This window comes from Callospermophilus lateralis, unplaced genomic scaffold (genome assembly GCF_048772815.1).
Source record: "Callospermophilus lateralis isolate mCalLat2 unplaced genomic scaffold, mCalLat2.hap1 Scaffold_45, whole genome shotgun sequence".
In the NCBI taxonomy this organism is placed as follows: domain Eukaryota; kingdom Metazoa; phylum Chordata; class Mammalia; order Rodentia; family Sciuridae; genus Callospermophilus; species Callospermophilus lateralis.
This window is the reverse complement of record NW_027514398.1, coordinates 3,561,030-3,574,244: the sequence shown is the minus strand read 5'-3', so window position 1 is coordinate 3,574,244 and position 13,215 is coordinate 3,561,030. Positions and strand designations below refer to the sequence as shown.

Here is a 13,215-nt window from a genome sequence, read left to right as displayed (position 1 = left end):
AGATACTCCTCCTATGCATCTTTGGGATGCATAGGAGGAGCAGGAAGGGGAGTATATAACCTTTGGTTCTAGATGCTTCTCTGTTCAGGTCTACGTAGCTTCAAATTTCAATGCTGGTTCGTCAGGAACAATTTTTGGCCATGGAAGGGATATAAATTACATAACTGTCTGAGTAAGCAGAGTCATGGATTTATTTTGCTTTTTTTTTTTTCCTTCAAAATATCAGTGTTTCACTTTCTTAAACCAAAAGGAAAACTTTTCTGGGGAAAAAAGCTAAATATAAACATATAAATGGCAAATTCATTACAAGCTCTTTGTAAGCAGTATTAAAAGAATGTATTTTATGAATCTGAGGAAATATCTTCAGATAAGATTTTGGCATTGTAAATAATGCCTTAAATAGGTTGAACATCCCGCATCCAGACATCCAGAATCCAAAATCTGAAACTTTTGGGGCATTGACTGACATGACCCTGTGACAGGTCACAGTCAAAATGTAGGTGTGCTAAAAATACTGTAGAAAATTACCTTCAGCCTATGTTTATAAGGTATATGTGAAATAAAAGTGAATTTCATGTTTAGATTTGTGTCCCATCTTCAAAGTATCTCATTATATTGTGCATATATTCCAAAATTCTAAAAACAAACAAAAAAAAACACTCTGGTCTTAGATAAGGAATTTTCTACCTATGTTTTTAATATAACTTTGAAAGCACATAGTATTTATTTTGTAATTTTCTTTTAATAGTTTATGTGGTTCAGATTACAGTTAAATTCCAAGTGAGTTTTTAAAAAGCAGGAGTCTCTTGTCCTCACATGGTATGGCATGAACCTTCATTGTACACTGGCCCATGGGATTCCTGGCTGTCCGTGTGCTTCTCTTCCGGCCCATCTAATCCCATCATGGTATTCCTACCTCCACGCTTTGAAAAGCTAGAAGCAATGATCTCAGTGTTATATCAGTTTACTTTCCTGCTTCAGGGTTTTGCCTCGCCTGGGTGTATTATTTAATAAGACAGCATGGTGCATTGTTCATGAATTCCAGAACTCACTGGTACTGCCTTAGGATGAGAAGACCATGCCTCTCATATCAAAAATAAGACTTTAGGAAGGACTAATAAGAAAATCTACTATGTCATTGAATTGTTTGATGAGTGCTATATTTGGATAAAATAAAACTCTGCTCATAAAAGTATAAAATGATAAGTAACAGAAGGTGATTTTTTTCTTTCATAGATAAAACAGACCCAGGATGAAGAAAAGAAACAGCTCACTGCACTTCGAGATTTAATAAAATCCTCTCTTCAGCTTGATCAGAAAGAAGTAGGTGGTTTATATGTTCCCAGCAGGGCTAACTGTGTAGGTTGAGGCTGCTTATGCTGCCGATACCCTTTCTGTTTCTTGCTCTGCAAAACAGGCACATTTATGGCTTCCTTCCAGGGTGGTTGTGGGGACAAAGAGATGTGAGGGACCAGTGTGCACCTACAGTGATGCCCAGTGTAGAAACTCTATTTTAATTTTCTTTCCATTATATAAAAAGATACCCTGATCTATAATTCTGTGACTCTATAGAGTTCTAATTCTGCCCTTGAAGGAAAGGCAGTACACCCCATGTTGCTAAACCTTATATCCAGCCAAAGGGGCATGTCTCATTTTGCCAGGGAAATAAGGAAATATTGTGAGGCAGAATCCTACAGAAGCTTTGCCCCATAAATAGAAAAATTTGGGTAAAATGTTCCTTGGATATTGAAACAAAGTATACAGTGCATGGTAAATGTTAGATGACTGCAGTAACCTTAATTATAAAGGTCATTTGTTCAACCATTCAATTAATACCTACTGTGGGCCAAGCACTGTTTGAGGTATTAAGCTGCAGTCCCTTCCTTCAAGGAACTCATTATCTAAATCAGTATCAGTGCTATTCAGGATTTATTGGGAGGTAGATTGCAGCCAGAGAGAAACTCAGAGGTAGGAGACTGCAAACAGTTTGAGGCAGGGTAGGTGGAAGAATAAGCAGTGGGTTTCTGAGATAAAAACTCAGTTCTGATTATGAAGGACCTTGAATGTTGGATTTCATAATAAGGGAAAATTGAAAAATAAGTACCATTTGTTACATGGAAGAAAGTCAAATGTGCCTGTTTATGTTATGAGATTATTATGGATTGAATTTAAGTATTCAAATGCAATATTAATAGTCATTTTTTATATTGTCAATTTCTCATGGTATCTCACAACAGTAGCATTCTCACATTTTCTAATTCCTAAAATTTCTGAAAGGAATTTCTGAGTCCAGAACAAAGATGAAGCAACCATCCTTAAAATGTGGGAAGCCCTGCACCAGCCACACGGGGCCTATGTAGCAACCCTGGAGGTTTTCCTTACTGAGTGAATGTAACTTGCTGTTCTTCTGCTTTTCCAATGCAGTTTTTATATGCTTTGGGGTTTTCTCAGGTGAAAATACCTGCTCACCTGTGGAGAAGGCATGGTGGCCAGGAAGATCCGTGTGTTCTGAGGCAATATCTATACTCAGCAGTCTCAGGCACTTCATGCACCTGTGATCTGAGGCCTTCCTGAGCATCAGATTGAAAATCATTCCCACCACACACTTTCTTAGAGAAGATGTCTCCTCCCTGAGTGATTTCTCAGTATAAAATCTGTTGAAGGACTCAAGTGGAAGGAGGCCTTGGGTAGATTGTATCTTTGAGAAAAGTGAGAATTCTTACTGGTATGCACTTAACCACTTGCTATCTTTGTTTTTTCTACAGGATTACCTCTTCCTATATATGGATACTTTGTTGAAAAAAAAAGTCCCTTTTTTGTTTTGCATAGAGACTAATGTATTCTGCTTAAGCTAACTAAAGAAAAAGTTTTCTCCAAACAAAAGGAATATGTACATGATGCAAAGCAGATGTTTTGATTTGTTTTAATTCTACCCTAAATTAATAAGTTTCCATTAGCAGCATATCCAGAGTGTTTTACAAGAAAAATTGATCTTTTACAACATACCTGTCCCTTTCACATAGCTCTTTATTATCTCTTGTTGCAAACTATGTTTAGAAGCTAATGATTTTTAACAACTTAGATTAAATGTGAGAGGAGAGTATCCACCAGAGAGTTCTCATCATTGCACTACTTTCTGAACAGTGTAAAGTAATATAAAACGTTACCTGAGAAATTAAAAACACCCAACAAATCTTTTAGCCTGTCTCCCCTACCATGTTCTAACATGGCTCCATTGAAGGAAACTTTGAAATTTTTAATTGTGAATAATATTCCCAGATTTTTGGAAGGCTTTTTTTTCCTTGTCAAAATCAAATTAAGTCTTTATTGTCTTTTGGCAGGTGTTCTATGAAATTAATTATCTTAACCTCTTACAATAGAATAGCCTAACCTCCCAAAAGAACTATTTGTTCCCTAACTATCTTTAGGGTTATGAATATTCTATTTTCAGTGGTGATGTCTGTCAGTCATATTCAGAGTGTACTGAATCATTTCAAAAATTCCAGCCTTTTGTTTGAGTCACTGATAGGCGCTGAATCGCCATCACAGTGTGATTTGCAAATTTGGGGGATTCCATGCATTGCTCTTCTCTGTCTACTTTGCAATATCTGGCACATTGCTGGGCACCCCAGAACTGCTTAATAAGCATTTAGTAAGACAAAACAGAAGGGATCTTTGCCCACCCATCCACACACTTAATTGAAAATTGAAGCAGTAGAAGTTTGGTTTTGAATTGAATAACAGAAACATTTATAACCCCCCATTAAATCAGTGAGTATAGTGTAATTGCTTGCAGTTTAAAGAGATTGAGATTTTAGTCCTTAATAATAGATTTTATGTTAATACGGTTTCAGATAAGAAAGTGATTTGTCTGCACTACTAATAAGAGGATAGGAAATTGAGCTAAAAATAATAGGGCAGTTTCATTCTATAGTTTACATTTCCTGCCTCACATCATGAAATTTCCCCAAGGATTTAAGTTCATTTTTTATTTTTAATATTACATATATTTGCCTAAATGAGTTTTCCATTTGCACTTCTCTTTTCTGAATACATACTTAACTTCTGTTATGCTATGAATGAATTCGGGCTCCATTTCTTCATTTGTGTTTTTATATGATTGTGTTGATGATTTTCCAATACCTACTTTCTCAGAAGAGAAAATTCTTTTCATTTATTTATAGTACTCTGCTAAGCCACCTGAAAGGCCATCATTTCTCCACGTGCACAAATGATAATTGATAGAACTTTGTTAAGCCATGAAACTCACTAATAGTCATTTTGGTATTACTGATGCTTGACTTTTGCCACATATTGCTTCTTTCTGTTCAGTTTAATAAAATCAAAGCCTAGAATAAGGCATTTTGTTTACCCTTAGAAATATGTTTGCCTGATGTACAACAAACCCATTCAACTCAAGCACTTGTTATTTAGAATTTAAAGTTTATGTGGGCAAATAATAAATTATATGTAAGGAATATTTTCACACCAAGTTTAAAGAGTATAATAATTTTCATACATCATTCATCTGAATCCATGTTTAGAAAAATGTATGAGTACTTTTATTTTTAAAACTTAGACTTGTATTTTAAAGGCTATCAAATGAGTCAAGTTTAGAGACGGTTTTAGGAAGATATTCAAGGAGATTTTAGATTTTGTTTTAATGTTTCTGGAAGACAGGGGAGGTCCCTGACTTTAAATCAGTAGTTGTAATTCTCATGTGATTTCACTGGAGTAGAGCAGAGAGTTTTGTGGATTTCACTAATCCCTGCCCTTATTTTGTCCCGGGCCTCAGTTCCCTGCTACCTGAGCTGATTTTCAGTCCTAATTTTTCTTTGTCAGGTTATAATGCCTCCCTCATGAAAATTGTCCCAGGGCTGGGGTTGTGGCTCAGTGGTAGAGCACTCACCTAGCATGTGTGAGGTATTGGGTTTGATCCTCAGCACCACATAAAAATAAATGAATAAAATGAAGGTCCATCAACGCTAAAAAAATATATTTTTAAAAAAGAAGAGGAAATTGCCCCAACTGTTCCTAGGGACTGTAGCCGGAGGCACTGGGAGGGCAGGGTCTCTCCTCTGCCTGTCTGGCATGTAGTCCAGTCCCTCAGTCCTGTCTCCATCCAGAAAGCATGGGAATGCCTACCAGGGAGGAGTCCATGAGCTCAGTTACTATGCAATTCAAGGCTCTGACCCTGTTTAAAGGTAAACATTTAGGAGAGTTTCACAAGAGATTGCCAGATTTCACTCCATGCCTCACCCTTGCCCATGTTAAAATTGTCTAGTTACATGAAAGGAATCTGGATTGTTAGAGAAATTACTCAAGAGTAAGAAAGTGACTTGAATCTGTGACCTCTTTAACATCAGTCAGCTTGCCTGGTGTATATAGTTGGCTCTAGCTACTTGACGAGAGAGCAGGACAGCAATGTGGTCAGAGTGTGAGCGTCCACCTGCACGTCAGGCTGCATCCTCTGTTGGCCCTCAAGACCTCTGTCCAGGCTCTTAGTTTTGAACACAGAATTTATCACAACTGGAATAGCCTCACAAAAGCGCACTGTCATAGAAATTTTCCTCCCACTAATTTGCCTCACTGATCACACACTGTTTGACCCAGAGGACTGAATGTCTGAAAGAAGCCACCCTGGCCTTGAGGTGTGTTGTGCACATCCATCAAGAGATAACCAGTGTGGCTGGTTGAGCTTCCCACAGCACCACCACATTTTAGGTGTCTCTTATAAACTGGACGTATGCACTCAGCTCTCTTTATTTGAACTCTTACAATCTATGGCTCTTCTGAAGTTTAGTAAGTAAATAATTTTGAGTTTCACTGAGTTATTGATTCCCTGACCACACGCATTGAAGCTTGTCAACACTGCATCTTGGTAACCTGTACCTCATGTTCTTCCATTCTGCTATGTTTCTGCTGTCACTCAACACGGCCCAGCAGAACCCTATAGGTATAAGTTATTTACTGTCCCATCACCCAAGGGTTATCATGATTCCAAAGGTACACGTTCATGTTTTCTGGTATTATTCTTACAGCAATGTTCTCTTTGTGCATTATATGAAATGTTATGAGTGTCAACATTTTCAACAAAATCAACTGTATTTTCCAACATTCTGCCTTTTCTCTCTCTGCTTTTGCCCTTCCTGATCGAAGTCTAGGAGAGTAAGTCCATACTTCCTGTGAGAATGTATTGTCCTACTTTCATGTCTAGACACCCATGTTGTCATGCTACAGTCCAATATGGTTCACTTGTTTCTTAGGCTTTCACAACGTAGTGGCCACTTGGCCACATAGTCCTTAGAAACTGGGGTGAGGCACCAATGGCATGCCCCCATGGGTTGCACGGGTTTGTTTTGTGGTCCACCTGTCTTTCCATTGCTTCCTGTGCTTGCTTCTGCTGTTTGTGTAAACTGGGTTGAGTCATCTGATAGCCCACCAACACCCTGTGTGTGTTTGAACTCACTTCAGAGTAGAGCTGGGCTCTGAACTAGAAACAGGAGACCCAGGCCCAGCCCTTCCTCGGACTGGGTTTGTGACTGGCAAATGTTTTCCTGCCCTTTTCCTCCTCTAAAACCAAGGCAATGACTTCACAACTCTCAAAGCTTCATAATTCTTAGACCAATGGGCAAAGACTCAATGGCAGGACAGAGTCGAGGATTTGAAAATTGTCTCCAGCTTTAGCTTAATTAGTGGCTTCTATTTTTCTAGGATTCCCAGAGCTGGCAAGGAGCGTACAGCATGCATCAGCTCCAGGGCAATAAGGAATACGGCAGTGAGAAGAAGGGTTACCAGCTGAAGAAGAGCGACGGGTGTGTATGGGCCTGGTGTCCCAGGGTGTGATTGGCATATTTACTAAGGGCTGTTAATTAGCAATTTTTTCTAGACTCTCAAATTGGAAAACACACTTAAATGTTTTCTAATGCACTGACTTTCTTCACATAAGTCTGAGATTTAACTTGCTGTCTTTAAAAAAAAAAAAAAAAGCAGTAGTAGTTTTGTGGCCCCTCCAAATGGCATCTGTAACCTTTACTTTAGGAAGACAAGAAGTGAGAGGCCCTCCTCTCTACTTTTAGTTATTGCATTGTTCTCTGCCTGGGAGGTGAACCTGGGCATTCAAATCCCAACCTGGGGGGTCACCTTGACCTTTTCTGTTACAGCCAATCTGACAAAAGCCCTTCCATTCTAACTCTAAACATAATGCACCTCTAGCCGTCTCTGCTGCCCAGAGATGGTCCACTAACATCTCTCCTGGACTGTTGGTGCCACCTTCTAACTGGACTCTGTCACTGTCTTCTCCCTCGCCAACTCCCCTCTAACAGCTCTCAGAGTGGTCTGGTCTGATCTTTTTTTTTTTTTTTTGGTTGGTTGGTTTTGGTACAGGGAATTTATCCCAGGGCCAGTTTATCACTGAGCTATTTCCCCAGTCCTTCTTATTTTTGAGACAGGGTCTCACTAAGTTGCTGAGGCTGACCTCAAATGTGTCACCCTCCTGCCTCAGCCTTCCAGGTCACTGATATTAGAGTTGTGCACCACCACACCTAGCCCAGAATGGTCTTTTACACATCTAGCACACCATGTCATTCATTCACTTACATTGCTCCAGTGACTTCCCTTTGCATACAGAGTGTCTTGCCTGGTCTTTCTCATCAGGCTCCTTGTTCCACTTTGTCCCTGGTCTTGCCACACTGGCCTTTGTTGCTTGAACGAATGATCCTATTTAGCAGTAAGTGCTTAACTAGACTCTTAAATCATTTCCTTTACTAATTGGCATCCATTTTTAAAAGAAAGCTCCTTGTTTTCTGACTGTTTGTGGGTATATGTTCTTGGCCTTGTCTAAGCTATAGGTGTTTTATTGGTTTTTGTTTATTGAAATTGCAGCCATTTCTCTTACAAATTTCTGGTGTTGTTATCTTTATGCTCATTCTATTCATGTTTTCAACAAGTATCTTTTGAGAATCCTCTGTGTCTAGGACTCAAGGAACCTGAAATATATAACATTGAGCAAAAGAAAGTCCTTACATTCTAAAGAAAGAAAAAGGCAACAATATACTATTACATTTCTTTCAAAGCAGAAGTATAAAATAATCAAATTTTTAAGCACTGTCACCTGAAATCACCATGATTTTCTGGAAATTAGAGTTGCCTATTTCTGAGTGGTTAACATCTGCATGTCCCAGGAAGATCAGTCTTTTCATAAGCATTGTTTAGTCTAGACCCTAAAATGCTCTTTTGTGAGCATCTGCTGAGTGCCTACCCTACTGCCAGAGACCCGCAGTCATCTCTGTGATTGAGATCATACAGACAGCAATTATAAGGGCCAGATTTGAACCTGCTATCTGACTTCACATCAGGAGTCTCCCCTTCATATTTCAAAGTGGTCATTACTGCTGTCAACCACTCTTGGCACACCCAAAACAAACTAGCCTACTCACCCTTCCACGTACCTTCATACATTTCGTAGGCATACAGAAAGCACTCTAGTGTGTGAGGCAGTCTGCTGGTGCTGGGGGGTAAAAGGTAGGTGAGAGATGGCTTTCATTCTCACCCTGCTACAGTCTGTTGGCAAGAGATTTGGGAAGAGCTGTTGCATCTTAGAGTTGGGAGGTTGGAAGTCAAGTGGTCCGAACTCCTAATAATTGCTCCAACAGCCCAGGTGAATCGCAATAACCCAGAGTTCCTGGTGGTTACTTCTGTGGAAGAAGATACTGCAGTGCCTATACCTGAAGACAAATACATTTGCTAATAGTAACCACTGATATGTTGTGATTTTCTCCTAAGGGTCATTTGCATTAGTAATTTCTGACCCCAATTTCAAAATGTTTCTTGTTTCTTAAGGATTGTTACACAATTTGAAAAACAATCTAAAATGTCTAATAATTTAAAACTTTATGGTCTAGAGGCATTTATTAAGAGGCATGGGAGCAATTGTTTTACATATATTTTCTCAACATAATCCCAAAAGGAGGGCATAATTAATCTTCATGATACAGGCAAGGAAAATGAGTCCCTAAGAGGTGAATTAACATGAGTTAGGTGACAGCTTTGCTGGGATTATGCTAGCCAATTACATGGGATCCAAAGCCCAAATGATCCAGCACCAACATTGATACACAGTGAGCTGTGCAAGGCTACTTTTTAATAGAAAAGAGCTGTAGAAGATTTACAAAGATCAGGAGCTGCTATTCTCAGTTGTGCAGGGGCATATCTTAATACTCTCCTCCTGGCGATCTGCAATGCCTCATTAGCAGTCTCTCGGCCAGAAAGGTCAGTGCTTTTGTGTTACTTTCCTCAGCTTCATTAGCTGTGCAAGAGAATATGGATATTTATTTTATGATTCCTTAATACACATAAGAAAAACTGATGTATAAAAGCTTAACTAAATAAAATGAGTAAACTGAGCAGGGAGAGTTTACCCAAGGTTGAGTAGTTTGACGAGTTGGTGGTTTGGTATTTTGAAATGTGTTCCTAGGAAGGATGGTGCTGGCTTTGGCTTAATGTATAGGGACTGCTTCTCCCATCTTCACAAGCTTCTGTGAGAGTAAAACAAGATCAGAACCACTTATAGATAGCTGGAACCATAAACCAAATTCAGGCATTTTCATTTGATAGATATTAGCGCTAATATCCTAGTTAGTACTTGCAAAAGAAAGTTTGTGATTTAGCTGTGATTTGAGGATAGTTCTCAATTGGTGGTTCTAAACTATCTCCTGAGGAGACTAGCATTTTGAGCATTGTGTTCAGTTTACATCTAGTCAAATAGAGTCAAATTCTTATCAAGCTCTGGAACAAACTATACTTCTGGTAGTTACATATATAAGACGACAGTGTTATCTGTGTTGGTTTTCAATTTATGTTTTGGAAATTTCCTTAGAGTATTAATTTATGATGGAAAAGAAAATGCAAGTTACAATTTTAAAGACCTGGGAAAGTTAGAATGGTCCTCTCTGGTGTCATTTGTTTCCATGGCAACAGAAGGCCTGCACAACCCTCTTCCAGGCCAGGGAATCCTATTCCCTGCCCATTTCTGCCTCCCCTGGGGAAGTGGTCCCAAGCAGCAAAGCTGCACCTGCTGCACGTGCACAGCTCTGCCCAACACTCAGCCTCTTAATCTCACCTGGAGCTTCACAGGAAACTCCAAGTTGAAATTAGTTCTCTTTGGAGGTTTCCATCTTAAGCATCATCATTTTTTTTCCAAAATGTGTATCACAACTCCTTCAGATGGTTTGACCACAGTTGACTCCTGTATGAATCAGGAACAGTTCTCTTTCCAGGGGCTCTGGCATCATTTTAGCACTGGAAGACCCCTGAAGGGGAGGTGTACGAGACACCAAAACTAGATCATCTTGTGCCTTGGACCCTCAGCTCGTTTTCCTACATCTAAGGCAGCCTCACCCCTGTTCTTCTCCTGCATGACAGACTTCATAACTTTTTTAAAATTCATCTAATTGTAGAATTAATCAATTAATAGAGCCTTTTGGTAAAAGATTGACAGATATAGTTATAAGCATTACTAACATAATGCCTAATATAGGTCTGGGCCCCCTTTCCAGAGAATAGTATTTTTACCTATATTGTAACTATAATTAATTTTTAATTCTCCTGCTATTAAATTTCTGTAATTTCTATTTCTCATTTCACCATCAAAAACAGTGTTGTAATGAGCATCTTTGTTATGCCTACCTGTCTGAATTACCCTCTAGCTGGGGTATAAAAGGCAATCAGAATTTTCTGATTTATGTAACTTAAGGGGGTCAGGATTTTTTAATATTGGAGTGGGTTTTTTTGTAATTCTTGTTCATCATACCATATGACTGTATGTCCCAGATGACTCAGACACTATTTACAGTTCTGTTGGGCTTGCTTCCTAGGATCCGGAAAGTGTGGCAAAGGAGGAAGTGCACCGTCAAGAATGGAATTCTGACCATCTCACACGCAACTGTAAGTGTGTCTGTGGTTTTTCTGCCTGTTTCTTACACTTTCAGCCTCCTGAACCAGAAAGCTCCTCAGGTGATGTAACCACACTGAGGTTTTGCCCACATGTCGTTATGTGTGGATTTGGGTCAGATCATTTAGGATATTCTCTTATTATCTTGTCCTGTGGTAGCCTATGTCCTTCTGTGTCACCCCCAGAAACCTTTTTTTTTTTTTTTTTTTTTTTGGTTTCCTCAACCTGAATTGGGTATTGTTTGATCTTATAATTTTATCTTTGGAAATACCATCGGCTGCTCTAAAAAGCCTAGTTCCTGCATTATAAAGTTGATAGAGGATGTTCTTTGCATAGAAAAGTAATGTAGGAATGATGTGTTTAGAGATGTTCAGTCATGCTGGCCGCAAGAGTGCACAGTGAAACAAGTTCTGTTTTGCCTTTTTAAACTAGCAACAAAAAATGGGGTGGGGGGTTGTACCTGGGATTGAACTCAGGGACACTCAGCCACTGAGCCACTTCACCAGCCCTTTTTTGTATTTTATTTAGTGACAGGGTCTCACTGAGTTGCTTGGTGCCTTGCCATTGCTGAGGCTGGCTTTGAACTCACGATCCTCCTGTCTCAGCTTCCCGAGTCACTGGCATTATAGCTGTGTGCCACCATGCCCGGCTGCAAAAACTTATTTTTAATTCTCAAAGATGCAAGTGTCCTAATGGAAAATGTATCACTCCGGGGATGGCAAAGTTCATTCCAGGTGTGTTTAAAAATGTGTGTGGCATTTAACCCAGTAACGTCAGTTTGGGGGACAAATTCATGATTGAACTGCAGTAGCCTGTGCTGAGTGGGGCCCTTGAGTTAGGATAAGCAGTCTGTTGCTGACAGAATAGTAGAAACAAGGATGGGCATTTATGGCATTGGCAATTTTTCATTATAGCTGAGTTTATTTTTCTCTATCAAGGAAAGGAAGTACCACTTACCTTCAGCCCTTGTGGTATCAGAACCTTCCTGTTACAGATAAAGAAATCAGACCCTAGATCTGAACAATGCTAGTAACTGGTAGAATAAGAAATTCAAGCTTGGGTCTATCCAGCATTAGTCCATGTGGTCCTGCTATTGTCTCTCTTCCTGTAGAACCCAGCTGTTCTGCACTCTGAGCTCTCTACATCTCTCTGTCCATCTTTAGCCAGGTACTCAGACCTAAACACACAGAAAATGCTTGGTACCTCGTTTCGCCTAGTACATGATGGATGGCATGCTTCCTAAGGATTGTAGTTCTCTATGAAACTTGAGCAGTTCCCCTCCTCTCTGTCCCTTGACCCCTGAAGAACCCTGTGGTGAGTTCTGGCCGACAGCCCAGCTGAGATTTTTAACCATCATGCCCATTCTAGCCAGCCACCCATCCGATAGCAGAAATTCCGCCTGCAGAGTTGGACCCATTAGGGGTTGCCATTGAGACTGCCTAGCAGTTGTTCATATATTTAGCATTTGTTAACTAAGTTCCATTCACCCATGTGCTGGCCTAAGCATCAAGTTACATGGGTGGAAAATAGATAATTTGGACCTTCTCCTCTTTAATTCCATATAGTTTTTACTAGAGTGAAAGTTTCTGATCTATTTTGACTATTTAGATCATGAGTTTTTTTTTTTTTTTTTTTTTTTTTGTCAGATTTACAATGTGTCCCCTCATTTTCATGACCTTCTGCTGGAGAACTCTTCCCATGAATTTGCCTGGCTATGGCCCTCTCAGCAAGCATTTGAGAGCGACATGTGGCCTTACCTTGTTTTGTCCATTTACTTTTCTTGTGAACTTGCTGTTGAAAACAGCAAGTGTGTGGCAGGAGATGGCCCAGTGATGAAGTGCATCAGCAGCACTGCTTGACAGTTATACGACCTTGGGCACATTGCTAAATATAGGAAATAAATGAGTTCTCTCTCACTCCCTTTTTCTTTTCTGCCAAAAGACGTTATTGTGGCTAAGCCAACAGTTTATGTGCTTTCTTTCTAATTAACAACAGGTATCGCACTGACCACATTGTTTGATGGCTGAGAGAATGGACTGTGGCGTCCATCAGATGGGAGTCTGAATCCCAGCTCTGCCATTGACTGTATGACCTTGAGAAAAGTGTTTAACTCAAAGACGATGTGGGTATCGAGTGAGACAGCCCACTGTGTGTGCACAGAGTGGCCAGTCTCGCTGTTCTGTTAGCTCCTCACAGGTCACTGGCGAGTCTGAGCTCTGTTGATAATCCCCTCCTGATACAAACTGGGAGCTCTCCTGCCCCAG

At 39.8% G+C, this 13,215-nt stretch overlaps 1 protein-coding gene across 1 annotated transcript in view; it reads left to right on the top strand.

Annotated features, from left to right (window-relative positions):
• The window catches only part of LOC143388916 (arf-GAP with SH3 domain, ANK repeat and PH domain-containing protein 1-like), a 145,356-nt gene that overhangs the window by 67,785 nt on the left and 64,356 nt on the right, over positions 1-13,215 (top strand). Inside the window, 4 exon segments of the mRNA XM_076842341.1 lie at positions 1,237-1,323; positions 6,160-6,168; positions 6,715-6,815; positions 10,875-10,944. Of these exon segments, the coding sequence (XP_076698456.1) occupies positions 1,237-1,323; positions 6,160-6,168; positions 6,715-6,815; positions 10,875-10,944 (267 nt within the window).